The 16938-nt window shown below is 37.9% G+C and overlaps 1 protein-coding gene across 2 annotated transcripts in view; it reads right to left on the reverse strand.

Annotated features, from left to right (window-relative positions):
* si (sucrase-isomaltase) overlaps positions 1–16938 on the reverse strand; it is a 62949-nt gene that overhangs the window by 25245 nt on the left and 20766 nt on the right. The window contains exons 17-28 of one of the 2 annotated variants that reach the window (XM_015053850.1): positions 15601–15712; positions 13017–13176; positions 12033–12117; positions 8484–8540; positions 4878–5002; positions 4667–4755; positions 4403–4452; positions 3872–4051; positions 1498–1647; positions 1195–1401; positions 902–1056; positions 6–174 (exon numbers count right to left, since the gene is read on the reverse strand). In XM_015053850.1, the coding sequence (XP_014909336.1) occupies positions 6–174; positions 902–1056; positions 1195–1401; positions 1498–1647; positions 3872–4051; positions 4403–4452; positions 4667–4755; positions 4878–5002; positions 8484–8540; positions 12033–12117; positions 13017–13176; positions 15601–15712 (1539 nt within the window). Of the gene's footprint in view, positions 1–5; positions 175–901; positions 1057–1194; positions 1402–1497; positions 1648–3871; positions 4052–4402; positions 4453–4666; positions 4756–4877; positions 5003–8483; positions 8541–12032; positions 12118–13016; positions 13177–15595; positions 15713–16938 lie in introns of both variants that reach the window. The other variant, XM_015053840.1, reaches the window with a different exon arrangement.

The raw sequence follows: 16938 nt of genomic DNA on the forward strand, positions 1-16938 counted from the left end.
CTTACACCAGGAGGCTGGTCCTTGGAGAACATCCCCCAGGTATGATAGTTCAGATCATGTCTATAGGTGGTGTGCTCAGTTTCTCCAAAGCCATAGACAAAATTGGATGACAGTCGAGTCGACACTTGGATGAACAAGTCTGAGAAGGTAAATCCTGGTACGGCAGAGTCCCAGCTGAGGAAAGCGATGGAGGATGTAATTAGTCAAAAGCAGGGTGGTAGAGGGAACTGTTATTTGGAATAGATTCTTCTTTTGTTATGTGACATCATTGTGACTCCTGCTGAGCAACAGGAAGCTACTTTAGTCACTGACTATGCTAGTTTCTAATTTGTTGACAAAACTAGAGGAGTTAAGTCAACACTGTTACTCTAACAGGGAAAAATTGGAGATTTTAATATATAAAATGTAGTATATCTAATTTAATCAGAGCTTTAAGAATAGTCATAATCCTTATTCAGATCATTTATGAAGCACTTTGTAAACAGGTGGACCTCAAAATAAACAGATGTTCAACCAATGAACAGGAGAAAACATAAAAAAGTTGAAGGCAAAGAAAACCCTATAAAACACGTTAACATGTTAAAAATAAATGCACAATGCATGGTGATCAATACAGCATAAAACAAAAGTGAATACTAAAAGTTATTTTGAAAAGGTGAGGTTTCAGTCTCATTTTAAAATCTAAAACGACCCGGTCATTTTACTTGAGGATTAAAGGTTTCTTTAAGTACTAAAACACATTGCGATTTTCATTGTGCTGGTGGCCTGGAAGAGCAGCTACATCAACATTAAAAAAATATTTATTAACCAAGTGCCCAAAACAGCAGGATTTGCTGGCGCAGTCAGAGATTTGCCTGGAGTTCAGCCTGCCTGAAGCAGGCATTTAATGTTGAATACTCACATCTTGGTTCCTGTGCTCTTTCTTACGACCTGGATGCCGAACGGGTTTTGAGTCACTGAGACCTTATAAAGCCTTTTGCTTTCATCCGCCTCAGGAGTCGAAGGAACCGACAGTGGCACCGGTACTTCAAAGCGATCTGCTGTTGGGTCCCAAATCTGGACAAAGATGGGGTTTTATTATTATAGTGAGTGATATAATGGTATGAGTGTCTTAAAGACATATTTTCTAAGTAGAAAAGAAGGAAAGGGCAGCGTCAAAAACCCACACTACAACGATAAAAAAAAAGTACAAACCTTGAACTGGAGCATGTCGCTGGCGTGATACCAAATCTGGACACGGAGGTTGTTCACATCTGGTGAGCCTGGACGACCACTGCTCCTGTACTTCATGTTCCGAGTGATATCGAGTGTCATACCGGTACTGGTTTCGCTGGTTGTTGTAACAGTGTAACCGTAGTCACTTGGATAGTAACACCAAGGTGCATTATTGATGGTACTTGTCTACACAGGGCACACAAAACAAATTAGGAAGGTGATCATTAATCCACAAAAGACCATGTGTACTCATGAACATCATCAAGGTGAATTACTACTCACTTGCCACAGGCAGCCCCTGGCCTTACACTTGCTTTCATCTGCATTATCCTCTGGATGGCAGTCAAAACGCTGAAGCTCATCGCTTATCATGTCAAACTGAACTGTGTAGCTTTCTCCCAGGCTCAGGCCCAGGTTGGACAGGAAAAGCACCTGAAAAGAATCATACCAAACATCCATGTGATCATTCAGTCAAGGAGATCCAAACTGTAAAGTTTTCATCTGTTTATATTATTTTTACTTGTATTGCTCATGAAATGGTGTCTAGTCCCAAAGCGTATTTCAGTATTTGTAATATTTTTTTTTTTCTCTATGGATCATTAGATGCGTACAATGTTTCACAGATTCTTTTGCGATGACTGTGTCATCCAGAGCAAAGATGGAGAATATTACATTTGGAAACAATGGAATTGAAGAGGAATGAAAAGGAAGGCTTTATCAAAATGTTAAACAACATGAAATTAAATAGGAGGAACAGAAAAGAAAACGAGGATTGAAAACCAGAAGTTAGAGCTAGGCAATACATTTTTCAAGAGGCCATTAAAATGTTCTTCCAGACAAAATGCTTAAATAAAATGCCACCACCCGTAAATCGAAGTCATGTATTGAAAAACCTACATTTGTTTAATGATTTTTTGGCAGTTGCTATCTACATTCAAGGCCCAGTCTGGTCTCACAAAGACAAATGGTCACAACAAGCCCGAGTTTAAGTTCAACAGCACATTTACCCCTCACCCCCAGGAAATGATTACCACAGAGAGTCATTTGATAAATGCAGGCTTGTGTGAGTGACCAGAGAGACCTTGAGGATCCGCATAAGAGCATCTGCAGCTGTGCATACACACACACACACCCACGCGCACACACACAAGTGTGTGGGTGCACACATGAGTACACAAGTGCACAAAGGAGAATCTCTCTTGCACTACTTCGCCCGGGACCTATTGATGGTTTATAAACTCTTGCCTTTTGCTAGTAACCATGAGAGCTTACAGTAGAATCATTGCTCTTAGTCATTATCCTCAATCTTTGTTTTGGTTTCCTGCGCACACACAGGCCCTCACAGAAGGCCCTCTTGGCCCTCAACTAATGTGAACTGTTGTCATTTCTTACAGTTAGAGGCCAACCTTGAATTTCATACCTATGTTTTTTTCAGGTTTTATTAGAACAAATGGCAGACGTGTAGCTGTTGGAGAGTTTATCCATCCTGCATGTCTGAGGTAACAGTACTGGCTGTAAAGTGCTTTTTTTTATATATAAATTCGCACTTTATTAGGTTCACCTTACTTATTTGGGGTTAGCCCCATTCTACCCTTATCTTACTTACAGGATTTACACTTACAATAATGTTAATTATTTTTTTATTTAATTAATTAATTTATTTTTGTAATGGGTCTGGTTAAGTAAATATTTTTCATCACAAATATTGTCCAACTAAAACAAATAATTCCAGGATTTTAATTTGCAACTTCACAAAAATTAAGCATGATTCGGCATTATTCTGACTTCTAGACGGAGGGAATGTATTTATAACATAATCATATCTGTGGGAATAAGTAGCCTTAGTTTCCCATTCTTAGTTAACAAGAGTAGCATCCAGTGTGTTATTGTTCTGCTGCAGCACATCTGCTTCAAGGTTCTGCATGTTTTGCATTCAGGGACCGTATTCAGCACACCTTGGCAATAACAAGTGGTTATTTGAGCTACTGTTGCCTTCAGACACCTCCCCTTTACACCTCCCTTTTCAGCACCTCTACATGCTGGTGTCTTTCCTAAATCTATGTAGGCGTTACCCTGTGAAAGGCAGGTTACCTATTCATGTAAAAAAATATATATATATATCCCAAATAAAATGACCAGTCAATGATTAATTAAAATAATACAAAAACAGATGAAATGTTGACTATTTGCTTAATCTTGATAACTTTTTATCCAACTTTATAAGGATCATATGAAAAGACAACAGTAATTTATCAAGCCAAGTTCTGAGTTAACTTTAAAACTGTTTGGTAATAATAGCCCTGGTCTTCATCAAAGCTTATGGGAACAATCTAAATCCCTTTGAGGCAATTTTCCCCACTCGTCTACAAGGTGACTCTTAGCTTTGTCTGCTGTTTGAAGCAGAAGAGTGTGAAGACTCATAGTTTTGTTACACAGAGAGAAAGCTAAATTCAACAGCATGTAAGTCTTTAGCAGAAGCGTGCCTGAAACACGTCACGGCATCATCAATAAACCAATTAGTGTTTACAGTCAAAATGAGAAACACGTAAAAATTCTCTATTAATGAATAGGTGCAAAGAAAAAGAAAGTTTACGCAGCAACTAAAACGGTGAGGTGAAGGGGTTAATGTTTTGAGTTATAGTTAAAGTCTGTTTACCTGTTTGGTCGCATCATGGTAAAAGCTGGAGCTTGGAAGTTGTGTAGCTGAGCCAGAGGGCATGTGAGTCACAGAGACCGTTGGGGGAAGATTAGGCACTCCCATGATAGTAATCTTCTCAAATTTAAGATTATTTGGATCCTTGTAGCCCGCATGGGTCACCTGTAAATTCAGGCGTCCCTATAATACAGAAGACAAGAAAAGGGTCAACTTAAAATTCACAAAATGCGACAGCTACAGTTCAGCAGAATACCCATTTCATGATTTAATTTAACAAATGAAACACTGTGAGCTTTCAACATTAGAGCATATGAATAACATTAACACTCATACATTAAACATATCTGCCAATTCTCTATATGTGAAGGAGGAACATCATTTTTATTTTATTTTTCATCCAACAGAGCTTTAGCAGCATCTGTAAATCAATCCAGCCTGGTGATCTGGATAAAAGTCCCCACCAGCTCTCACCATTAAGTGTGAGCTTGTGTCAATGAAGATACAGTGAAATTGCATGTGGTTGGAACTTACATTGGCAAAAGAGAACTGGTAGTGGATGTAATTGCCATCTTTAACAGTATCTGAAAGGAAAGTTGAAAGGTTAATAGTAACTGGTCCGCACTTGTGTGGGCTGCTTGCTTGTGTTTGAAATACTTTTATTGACTCATTCAATTCTTTGAGCTCAAATGGATAAGTGCTTCCATTACATAATAATAAAAGAAGGCCTGTAATCAGGGATAATAACAGTGTTGGCGACACAAACACATCTGCTGAAAATGAGAAATGTTACGATACCTCGGGAATCTCCATCATCCCAGAATAACTCCCCAGCTGCTTGATTGTTGTCATCAAGAGTAACAATCAGACCCATTGGGTTACGGCGACTGCAGAAATATGGATAAAATTGTCAGAAATATAATATATACATACGAAAAGGCACAGAGTTAAATGTGAGACATGCAATGTATTTATATGTATGGGTGACACAAGAGCTGTATGCGAGAACCTGTATGTTGTGGTGACGTCGGGTTCCTGCGTAGGAAGAATAGCGCCTCCTCTGATGTGCAAGCCCAGCTTGTCAGCAGGTAGATACATATCAACACGCGTTTTGCGGTCTTCTATCCGCTCCATCTGCGTTATTAAAGCAAAAATAGTTGCAGGTTGTGTTCAGCATTAGTTTAATCAAAGATAACCCTCAAGACTATGTATTATGTGTCCACACTTTTCAGTTTAGGTTGATAATAAAGTTGTTTACCCTGATGTCTGATTATCTGCAGGCATTACATTTGTTCTACCTGAATCTGGTATGCATAACTACCAACTGAAATATGTCTTTATATGATTATATTTACAGTTTAATGAATGGAACCCGTTCTTTTAAGTCTCACATTGAACATCTTATGCACTTCAAATTAAGGCAAGTGTGCTTCAATAGAAAATGTCTGTTTACCACCTGGGTTTTATTCTACATAAAGCATCTCAGTGGTGTCCCTGCAGGTGAAAAGAGTGGTCACCGATGTCTACAAGAGTGCGATCTAGGAACAGAAGCCGTGTGCTTCATTGCAATTTCAATCTTTAGATCGGTTAACTTTAGTTTCCTTGAAGCTTCTACATCTTTGGTAACAGTGGAAAGATAAAACTGTGTTTACTACAAGTGCATATAAATTAACTTCTGTGTATGTCTTCAGACCTCTGGAGGTGTTTCAAAAGCCAAACTGATAATAATAAATACATTAAGCTTTGTTTTTTTTTTTTGCTGTAATATTTTTACCTGTTTTACTTTGTATGCCTTATGGATATCATCACAGATATCACACAAAAAATGCACAATTTTAAGTATGCCAATGGCATAAATGCATCATTTCAACCTTTTCATTTTTCCAACTTTGACACTAGTAAATATTCATTAAAAATTACATGTTGTTAGTTGGTATTGGTAGATTTAAATACAAACTGAAAACAAAATTGGGAAACAATTACAATCTTGTTGATCACAAAAGAAACCACAGATTGATGTTTCTTTTGTCAACTTTCAGTGATGCCTCAGTTTGTGAGTTCAGGTCTGACATGAGATGATGGTGGAGTGGAGGTGACCCTGCTGGTTATCTTTACGACTGGATCTGATCTCAAAGGCAGCGCAGTCTTATTTATCTACATCTATCTGCTATATTGCAACATATTTCTGGCTTCTGTAGCCAGTTTTCCTCTGATGATTTTTTTGACCTGTCTTCCACTTGCCTTTCATGCCTCTCTTGCTATCCAGATCACACTGATTTATTCAAGATAAGATTGCTGCAATGTGTCCCTTCAGCATCATAAAGTTTCAAGACAGAGATCTGAACAGCTGCAGGAATGTATCAAACTATTTCCTTTTTTCTTAAACTATTATATTACACATTGTAGTTTTACAACGACTTCCCATTTCTGATTTGATTCAATTTCAAATAAGTTTATTTACATAGCAACAATTCACAAAAAAATGTAATTCAACTGCATACATTCAAATTTATTCTAGCTACAAACTGGCACAGTGAGATTTAATTTTTATTCAAATTGGTAAAAAAGTTTTCCATCGAAGGAAACCCAGCTGACGACATCTAGACATTGACTGTTCAGGATTACTCATGAACCAGAATGTGGTGACAGTGGACAGTCGACTGCATGGTGGTGTTTTCTTTCTTTCTTTCTTTCTTTCTTTTTTTTTTCTTTAACATTAATGAATTATGGCTCATTTTACCTGCGTCACTGACTGCCCTGCATTACGGGTCTGCAATTTGTGGCTTTTCTTTATCACAGTGGCTCATAATGACTTTGACAAATAAAGTATCCAAAAATGGACAATTTTACATATAAACGTTTTCATTTTAGCATTTCTGTCTAAACTATCTGCATAGAAATTCCACAATATAATGAAACTAGTGGTGAAACACGGGAGTGTTTACCCTATAATTGGCTTTACATAAAGTCCTTGAAAATGTCAAAAAATAAATGTCAGATGGTCTGGTTCTCCTTGGTTTTACTGACTGATGTTTTACTTTTACTTACTTTTACTAAAAAATAGAAATAAAATTTGAATAGTGATTAAATCATTACTTTAGTTATTTAAGAGCAAAATACAAAATATTCACCAAAATATTTCATATAAACTTTATAAAATAATATGTCTTTTAAAGTTCAATGAGCTTCTGCAATTCTGTACTCAATATTTTGTGGGAACCAAACAAAGAAACTATGTGGATTTAAAGGCTGCTGATCCCATATTAAGATACAAAGTTTCCCAATTTTCATCTAAAAGTTAATCGTGTGCATGTATTGTTAGTAGATGATGGCATTTGGACTATGATATAAAAAGATTTAAAATGTTCAGAAATATTTAGACAGAAAATAAGTCATTTATAATGAATATGTAAAAAGTTATATTTTGCAGTGTATGGTTAGGCACTATATGGCGCTTTTCATTTAGAATGGGAGCAGACCCTCTAAACCTTTACCATTCCCCTTGGTGTATCTCTGCGTCCCACCCTTCATTTATCTGAGGATCCTGACTCTTCAAGGTTAATTTCTGATCCACTGCAGACTGAATCCTCAGACCAGTTTGACACACACTCCTCTCCATCCATCTATTCTTGTTCTTCTTCTTACCCAATTTATTTGCCGCATCCTACTTTCCATTGTTGTGATGCACTAATTCTTTTTTTAAGTGATATTTTCATCCATTCCAACCAAAATAATGTCTATGTTACAGGATGTCTTTTTTTTTGCTTCACAGTATTGGCGCGTGTGTGGGTTGGGAGGTAGTAGAGCATCTGTAAGCAATTTAAGATCCTATCTTCTCCCCATTTCTTCCTTTAGGTTTTCTTTAGCTTCATCTTCTCTTTGTCTTGTTAGTTTTTTCTGTCCAAATGACATCTTCCTGCTTCTCCGAAATCTGTGATCCTCATCTTCCTGTTTTTAATGTTTTTGCGCATCCCATGTTTTCTCTTCGTTTTATGAAAAGGAGTGTTTTTTTTTTTTTCTTCACTTGTTTTATTAATATTGAGCTCTGTTCCATCGGCTTTCTCTCCACCAATACTTGTTTTGGTTTTTTTTTCTGTTTTCAGTACTTTCCTTTTCTGGAGCTTGTTTTTCTTTCATGGTCATTTTCACTCATATTAAAACTCTCCCACCCTTCCATCCTCCTACCCGAATCGTCACAGGGGACCAAACAGTACAAGGGGCCAGCAGCACGAGAGCCAATCTAATCGCTCATCTGATCAGTGGGCGCTTTACATCATCAGTGTAACGCCCAAATAAGGTCCCAAAGGAGTGCGGCACCTCTTTTATCTCTCTGCCAGTGAGACAGTCTCTCCTCTCTCCTACTTGTCCCTTCTTTCACTCTATCTTTGTCCTCACTCTTTCTCCTTTAGTTTCTCCATCACAAACAAGTAACCCAAAGCAAAGACTTTCATGTGAAACAAAGTGAAAGTGCAGTTGCCTTGAAAACTTATCACAATACAAAAACAAACTTTACAAACCGTAAAAGAAATTAAAGGTTAACACTGTAAATAAACTGTGTAAGATAAGATGTGATGCTTCTAATGGGCAACTGGTGAGGAGTAGAGAATATTCTTACCGTGTCGTAGTCGTACCACAGAGCATCTGGAATATATGCCGAGACTCTGTCCATGCCCTGCAGGAGAAAAGACAAACACTTTAGATTTGTTCACATGTGCAATATCATTAAGTTTCTAATGTAAATCTAAGACTGTATGGCTCCAACATGTGGGGTGGAAATCAACATGTCATAATCTATTTTTTAAATAGATTATACAGCACACTGTTCCAGTCCTGACACTTCAGTCTTATAAAGGCAAAAGATTAGAAGAAAAGCCACATTATGCAAAGAAAGGCGGGACAAACATAATATTCGTTTTGTAAAAGAAAAGGCTAAAATGTTCACAGCTCAGAAAGCCATTTTATAACTGCCCATCCTCTAATAAAAAGTTTTTCAGGAAAAAATAAAAAAAATAAAAATCTTGTCACATTTCATCTGTGGTGCTACGTTGCAACAGATGACGGAAAAGACAACACCAAGAGACGACTGATAGGTGACAGTCTTTGATGGCTTAAGGTGGTGCACAGACAGGAGCAATCAATAGACGTACGCCGAGGGCTTTGATAGCATTGTCACTTCCCTGTTCTCTCTGACAGTGTAGAACAGAGGGAAGGGGAAGAGATAAACACAGAGGGCACAGAAAAAGGTAAGGCAAAATGCACGTCCTTCCAAGAAATATCAAATTGTGAAACGCTCTGTAGCAACTGAGGACAGACCAAAATAATTTCCAAAAAGCCATCTTTTTTTGTGTGCTTGAGACTTGAGGGGAATGATCTCTGCTGAGGTCTTTGGGTTCCAAAAAAAGAAAATTATTAGAGAAGACATATAATAGCTCATTTGATTTGTTTTTCAGGCCTTTGATATACCCTCACTGGCCAATTTATTAGGTATACCTATGTAGTACCCTTTTGACCTTGCAACTATCTTAATGCTTTGTGGTTATGGCATGACATAGTTGCTCCACAATCATAATGTGATTCTCTTGTTCCACATCCCACAGGTGCTCTACTGGATTAAGATCTGGAGGCTGCGGAGGCGACTGGAGTACACTGGCATGATTAAAAAATAGGTTAAGCTGAATTGATTTTTATGGTGCATTATTATCCTGCTTACAAAATTAGTGCACAGTGGTCATAAAGTTAGGGACATGGCTTGGCGCTTAAGCAATGCTCAAGATTATTATTTTTTTTATTTGAAACTCAATAAATAATGGTAAATTATGATAAACAGATGGTTGTAAGAGGATCTATAAACCAAATTAAATCACATAATGCAGCCTTTCGGGCTATGTTTACCTGTCGCAAGTGCTGCACATAAGTGCTCCCCTCATACCTTGACATATTAGTATCACCTATCACTCACCTCACCAACTAATGGAAAGGCTTTACAGGATGAAGCTCTGCTGCTAATTATAATTAGAGGGGGCAATGCAAAAGGCACGCATCCTTTGTTTTGAAGCTGGGTTAGTCAAAAGGTTAGATCTGATCTGCTGGGCCAAAGATTTGCTCTGGCAGAAAGATCAGATACTAGCTAGGAGAGAGACAGCTACAGACTAAAACTGTGAGAGCGAGCTAGAGAGAAACTTGATGCAATGGAATGTGATCACAAGGGTAAGTTGGGAGCAGATGATTAAGAGAATTCCAATGGGAGCCAACGTTTGATGAAAGGTTGAGTTAAAAAGAAAAGGGAGTTATCAGCAGAGTGGAAAGCACTGTGAAAACCAGAGGGGACAGCATATAGAGGCAGTACAGGAGATCCTCTTGGTTTATCGCAGAGATCAAAGTTAAATCATGCATTGATTTACATGCTATACAAAGAGCAACTTTAGAGAAATGCATAGCGGACGGAGAGACGGATAAAGAGAGACAGAGAAAAAACAGAATAAAGAAAAAAACTAAAACCAGACGCATATGTTCCACACAGTAGATGCTATGGTGCTGTCCTGAACTGAACTCAAACAGCACAGCTCAAACTCCCTCATGGCAAGATGGACATGATTGTGATGTAAGTGCTTGGGTGGACGTCCATGTTAAAACCTTCACAACTGCAAAAAACACTAATAACTGGCTTTATCTAAGTGGTATGTGTTGTGAGCAAAGTAGCTGCTATTTATCTGCTGATGCACTTGAAAATAGGGCCATTATTCCAGCTTGTTTATTTTTCTTTTGTTGTAATGCATCTTCGCACAAGTACCTATATGTCTTCTATATCTCAGATTTGACATTGGAGAGCCGTAACCCTCTTTTGATTAAATATTTTCTTAGATGCACATTTAAGAAATGGTCCTAGGTTTTAATTTCGTCAAGCCAAATTTATAAGGTTGTGCAAATAATAATAATAATAATAATAATAATAATAATAATAAACAGTTTTTATTTCTAATCAGTACTGTCCATTATGCGTCCTTAACTTTAGGAGTGCTGCATGTGCAAGTAGCTGCAAACATGTCATTATTAGACAAGGGCAACATGATGTGCAAGTTCTGAATCCATTTCCAGAATATGTTTAGGTAATGTACTGGAAATGCATTCATCACAAATCCCAGTCATCACAAGCATGGTCATTAATTTCTTCTTTGGAGATTAACTTTTATGGCTGATTTTTCTCCATGTTCAATTATCAGGGCACAGCGACGGAAAGCAATTACTACTTAAGAGAAGAAAAAAAAATTAGTGCCTAGTCATAATTGATACCACAGCCATGATTCCTGAATTGTTATTTCTTTTTATAAAAATCCTGTTTCCAGCTGGACTGCTAAAGCTGGATTATATCTCTGCCTGCAAACAAGCTGTGTAAAGGTACATTTATCTTCTTTCAGAAAATCATGTGTGCTTAAAATAGGATCCTACTAAATCACCCTTTGACTCTTCCTTCTCCTTACATTTAGCACATCACCAGCTTTAAACCATTGTAAACACACACTTCCACTTTTACAAAAAACTTTTTTTCCACAATGGTTAAAGTTATAATCTCTCCAGCCTTACACAAATCCAGTTGGGCTTACAATACTTTGCAACACACAAGAGGCCATTCAAAACCGCTTAAAATTCAGGCCCTTTTGACACAACTGCAATTACTTCACATACAGTAAATGTAAGCATGTGCACACACACAAACACACACACACACACACCCATTTGCATATATGCACACTTATAAGTGCACACAATATCATGCATACACTATCAAACAAACAAGTGTGCACACTTCTATCTGCACTTCTAATCTTCTAGTAATGAGGTCAGCGTTCTCATTAGAGCTGAGAGAAAGAAGGGAGGGTCTGAAAGAGAGCTGAATGAGGGATGAGAGGAGGAGAGGGCAACAAAGAAAATCCCATGTCATATTTTCTCAGGGGAGGTCATGGTTTGCACGTATAAGTAGCTGATCATCTAATCTGCTAGACCTTTTTTTTTTGTTGTTGTTTAGCAGCTTTTTTTATTAAATGCCCAGGAAATAATAGAGCTGCTTCTGTGTTACACAAGACTTCCCGCGCATCACTTGTTCATTCTAAAATTATTCTTTTCATTTTGCTTATGAAATTCAAATATAATTTGTGTCTTAACTAACCGGTTCAAGCACAGGTGTGATGAGCAGGTGTTTTCCCCAGAGAAACTGGCGATCCACATCCCAGGTGGCGCTGTCAGAGTAGAACCTTACAAGAGAAAGTGTGGCAATATATAGTCACTTTGAATGTCCTAATCCAAGTTTTAAAAAGACAGCATTTATTAGAAAACCCCCCCTGAAAAGCCGACATTTAAGGAGAGCTTTGGATCCTTCTCATCCTAAATTAGCGAGTTCAGTTTTCACAAACATTTGATTACTCATCACTTTCTTTACATAGCTTCACTTAGTCTTCTCACAAATGTTTATCTGTTCTTATTGTCAGTGTTGCAGTCTGAGTCCATTTTAAGAAACAATTTTAACTTGAGGGATTAGCTCTTACAGTAGGTTCCTCATTTCTGCTTCTCTTAATCCAAGTGTCTCTCAGTCTGAAGTGAAACACAGTACACAATATCTGTGTAATTTTTTTTTCCCCACTTAGTTTTACCATTTTTATGTTCTTTAATCTGTGCAAAGCACTTTTTATTGTCATTTTAATGAACAAGAGACTACAAAGTTTAACAATGCAACAAAGTATATGTTTATTATCTTTACAACATTTAGGTTCTAATCTTCTAATAAAAAAATAAGCTCCCTAAAAGTTAATACCCTTAATATAATATGCTGAAACTTTACAGTATCATTACCAAATGCTCGTAAGTGACTGCTGAAATAACTTTTAATTGAGAAAATTCCCATTTCATGGTTGCTACAACTTGCTCATATTTGCATCAAGATATGCAGGTTTTACATAAGATTTTATGAGGGAGTCAATTCAGTAAGTATAGACAATAAGGTTACTTTTATTAAAAAGCAACAAGTTATTTTGAACACTACCAGCTCTACAAAATAACAGTATATACATCTACATCAAGACCAAAGTATAGCAAACATCACAAAACCAACAGTTTGAATTGGCACCAAAAGAACTTAACATAATGGATGACTTACTCGTGCAGCAGAGGACGTACAACGGTCTCCCCTGTGGTGTGGGCTTTGTAGAAGAGAGTGTAGAGGTAAGGCAGGAGGGTGTAACGTATGTTCAGGTAATGTTTGGAGCTCTTCACCAGCATCGAGTCGGCACCGTAAGAAGCGGGATCCTGGGGCTGGAGGCAGAAAAACAGATTAAAGCGTTGGGGTTGATGAATGGGAGTGGATAACAAAACGAAAACAAAGATTTGTCTTTAACCTTCTGGGGAATAAACCAGAAATAGATAGGCGGGTGCAAAAGACACTTGTTTGAATAAGGCATGGGAGTAACTGAGTAGGTAAATTGAGTGAAACGGGTGAGGAATAAAACCATTTTTTTATTACATGAAAGTAGACCTTAAACTGGTGTAAAATGAAAAAAAAAAAGAAAAAAGAAAAATTGAAATACCCTTTATGGATTCAGCAAAGAAAATAAGTGAAGAAGTACAGTATGATTTAATTTCATGACGGCGTGAGTGAGAGGATGATTAGCTGTTAACAGGCCATGCTTCTAACATCTAGCCAATCATTTCTGCCCCCGGCACCTCAGAGAGGCTGATGAGCAGCTTGTGCCAGTGGGTCGGTGTGTGCTTGGTCTTGGCCGCATGGGCATTTGATGAGGGGCATGATTAGGGCAAAGTAAAGGTCACACATTAGCTGTCTTGTTTGGTGGGTATAGTGCATCAGATTCATCATCATCATCTTGTTGCTGTCCTCTAGCAACTACCAATCCTCATAACGTACTTATAGACGACATCTTAACACCACCACCTCTGCCCCCTCACACACACACACACAGTTTAAAACTATTTTTTGCATCAGTGATTAGCATGGAAATGGCCCTGAAAGAGTGCGGTCAGAGCATCAGTTTTCATAACATTTGTTATGCGAGACTGGCTTTTCTTACAAGCTGTATGTGTCGACAACAAAAATGGCTCAGTTATAGTCTAAGCATATACTCAACAAATCCATCTTGCTTGGATAAATTTACATGTTTTTGAGAGTCTAATGTTTCTCTTTTAAAAAATCCATAATGCAGCTCAGATGGCTGTTTGCTAAAGCCTGATTCTAATCAGGCATTCCCCAGGCAAAGCTGTTTAGATTTATTTTGCCATTTGAAGATACTCCAATTATCTTTACTGGCAACCCTTGTTAAGACCTTTGAAAGTCTACAAATGTAGTCATTTTCATTCCAGTAAGGTGATCTCCTGCTGAAAATTTTTCAACAAAATTACAAAATTAAGTTTTAAATTTGAGTATATGTATTCAGCTGCTGGGGGGTGAGGGGGGGATCCCACATCACAAAACATATAATTTGAAAATATGGAGAATAGGAAAGAGGTCATGACCTTGAGGACGTTCTCTGCTGTTAACAATTAACAGATTGAAGAGTTTAACTAAGTTACATGCAACAGCAACGATCCTTTGTCCGATTCTTTCATTTACAATGTTTTGTTCCAGTCAATCTCATTGCTATGGATGGTATTCATTTATTTATTTTTATAAACCCAAATCAAATGAGCATCTTAAATTTAACACCAACGTACCACATTTCTACAAATTAGTAATGGGAATTCTTAGCCCCATCAGTGAGCCAGATCATTTGGATCAGATTAGCAATAAACGTTGGCTCCTTTGGCTCCCAAATGGTTCGTCATTTAGTCCGCACTTGACTTGTGTAATTAGGCTAAATTTAGCAGTGTTTTAAGGAGCAACTGCTGTGCAGGCTTTCAAAGTGCATAAAAGTGTCCAATGAATTTCACCCCAAAATTCTGGGATTGCCTCAGTCTTCCCTCGACTTTATGTTTTGTGTAAAAACGTCGATACAATGTTTAAGGAGCATGTCTTAATGACCTGGCACATTCAGTCTGTGGATGGGCCTATTAAGAGATGTAGAAAAGTTTTATTTTGTCTTGTGATAATTAACAGATGCATTAAAATAAATGTAGTCAGATGGTAGCTGGCTTCCATCGTTAGTGTAAAACAGTTGGTTTACATTTCTGACCAGCACATCCAGCTAGGCTCACAGCTGGAGGTGAGGATGCACAGGTAGAAAAATAATTCTTCCTAGTCCATCTGCTGTCAGTGGGGGGCTTCTCAGCTGAAACCATCTTGATATTTTACAACATGCTCGCATTGCGTCCACCATATGGCACATCATATTATGCTAATCTGACATACTTCAGCAGAGCTGCTACATTTTGCTTAAGTGTAAAATTTGCAAATGTTAGCATGTGGTGTGTGAATCCATTTTTTTCACTCCGGTCCCTACAGAGGCTGTGATGTTTAACAGCTGACATTCAAAGTTTTAAAGCCAAAATTCAGAGGTCCCACTGCTCCCATTTCATAAAGCAATTGTACTAGTATTGGTGTACACCAATCTCTGTGGATAAAAAAAGTAGTTTATGTTTTAACCGCTTGGACTCAATAGCACCTATATAATGCGATGGAATAAAGGGTATACCCTGCAGCACTTCAGACCAAACAGGGGCAGTGCAGTACATAAATCTAAAAGTGACACTCAAATAAAAGAACTTCAGGACAAAATGCCTTTACTGTACCATGTAGCCCTCAGCATTGTGGTTCCGACTGAAAGGATAGAAAGCTCCAACTTGCATCCAGCGACGGCACAGCTCTTCAGTTGAGTTGTCAAAGAATCCGCAGATGTCAGCTCCGATCTGGAACACATAGGAGGAATATCAGGTTTGACATTTCGACAGAAGCTGCCGTGTGTGTCGCCATGTTAGAGTTGCACTAGAAACAGAGCGTTAGAAGACCATTTAACAAGCTCAGCATAATACAATTTGTGGATTCACGCTGTGGATTCCTACTTTGATTTATTAAAATGAAATATCTAAAGGTTACAAATATCAGTCTAAGCACCTGTTATGATAAAACACCTCTGTCTGATGATAACAGATCACCTGGAGTGCAAAAAAAAAAAAAAAAAAAACCTGGCCCCACTGAGATTCCTGGCCACGAGATTCTCTTTTAAAAAGATTAAATTCAGTCAAGATTTAATTGCACAGACGAGATGTGAGCATGCCAATTGTGCAATGCAAACTCCTGCTCCTCAGTAAGTTCACAAAAACTCCCTGTTTTCTATTTTGAACCACTGGCAAATTTTTAATGATTGACAGAATAAGAAGGAAACGGTCCAAATCCTATTTCCATCTTGCCGTCTTCTTTGTTTGTGAAGCATACATCTGTGTTTATGTGTTTGCTGAGGCTCCTAAAATCTGCTTGACAGAGTCCTACCAGGAGTAGTTGGCATCTGTAAGACCACCTGATGTGCACAGCTGGAAGAGTGTGTGTGTGGTGTGTGTGTGCAGTTTGCTTCCTGTTGTTTTCTCACTCCTGTTTGCACTGTGTGCAATGGAGAAACAAACACTTGGGTTGTTAGTGGAAGTGCAGTTCTAGTTCTAGTTTTAGTATGTTTGTCAGTAAAATGTTGGTTTTATGGATAAGTTACTGGTAATCTTACAGGTGATTCATTAAGCCCAAAATAACTACACCTTTAAAGAGGTCAATATTATATATTTTCCAGGCACATGTTGTTGTCTTATACAACACACAAGCATTTTAACTTCAGTTGTTATTAATATGCTGTCTATATTAAAAACAACAACAAATTTTACTTTGCATTTGACATGGGCCTCTGTCTCTTTAAGAACATAATTCCCTTCCTGACTTCAGCACGTTATCACAACAGTTCTTCTACATGCCGTCCATGTACAACCGTTCTTAGGAGCATTATAAGCTCAACAGACTTGTAGTTCCACAAGGTATTTGCTAATTGCTGCTGCTGCTAGTCTGGAGGAGCTGTGTGGGAGAAATGTGCTCTGAAATGCTCATAGGCAACTCATGACAGCGAGTAACTTTTAGTCTAAGCCTTATTATCGTG

This window comes from Poecilia latipinna, unplaced genomic scaffold (assembly GCF_001443285.1).
Source record: "Poecilia latipinna isolate Pla-1442-1.1 unplaced genomic scaffold, P_latipinna-1.0 Scaffold54, whole genome shotgun sequence".
Lineage (NCBI taxonomy): Eukaryota > Metazoa > Chordata > Actinopteri > Cyprinodontiformes > Poeciliidae > Poecilia > Poecilia latipinna.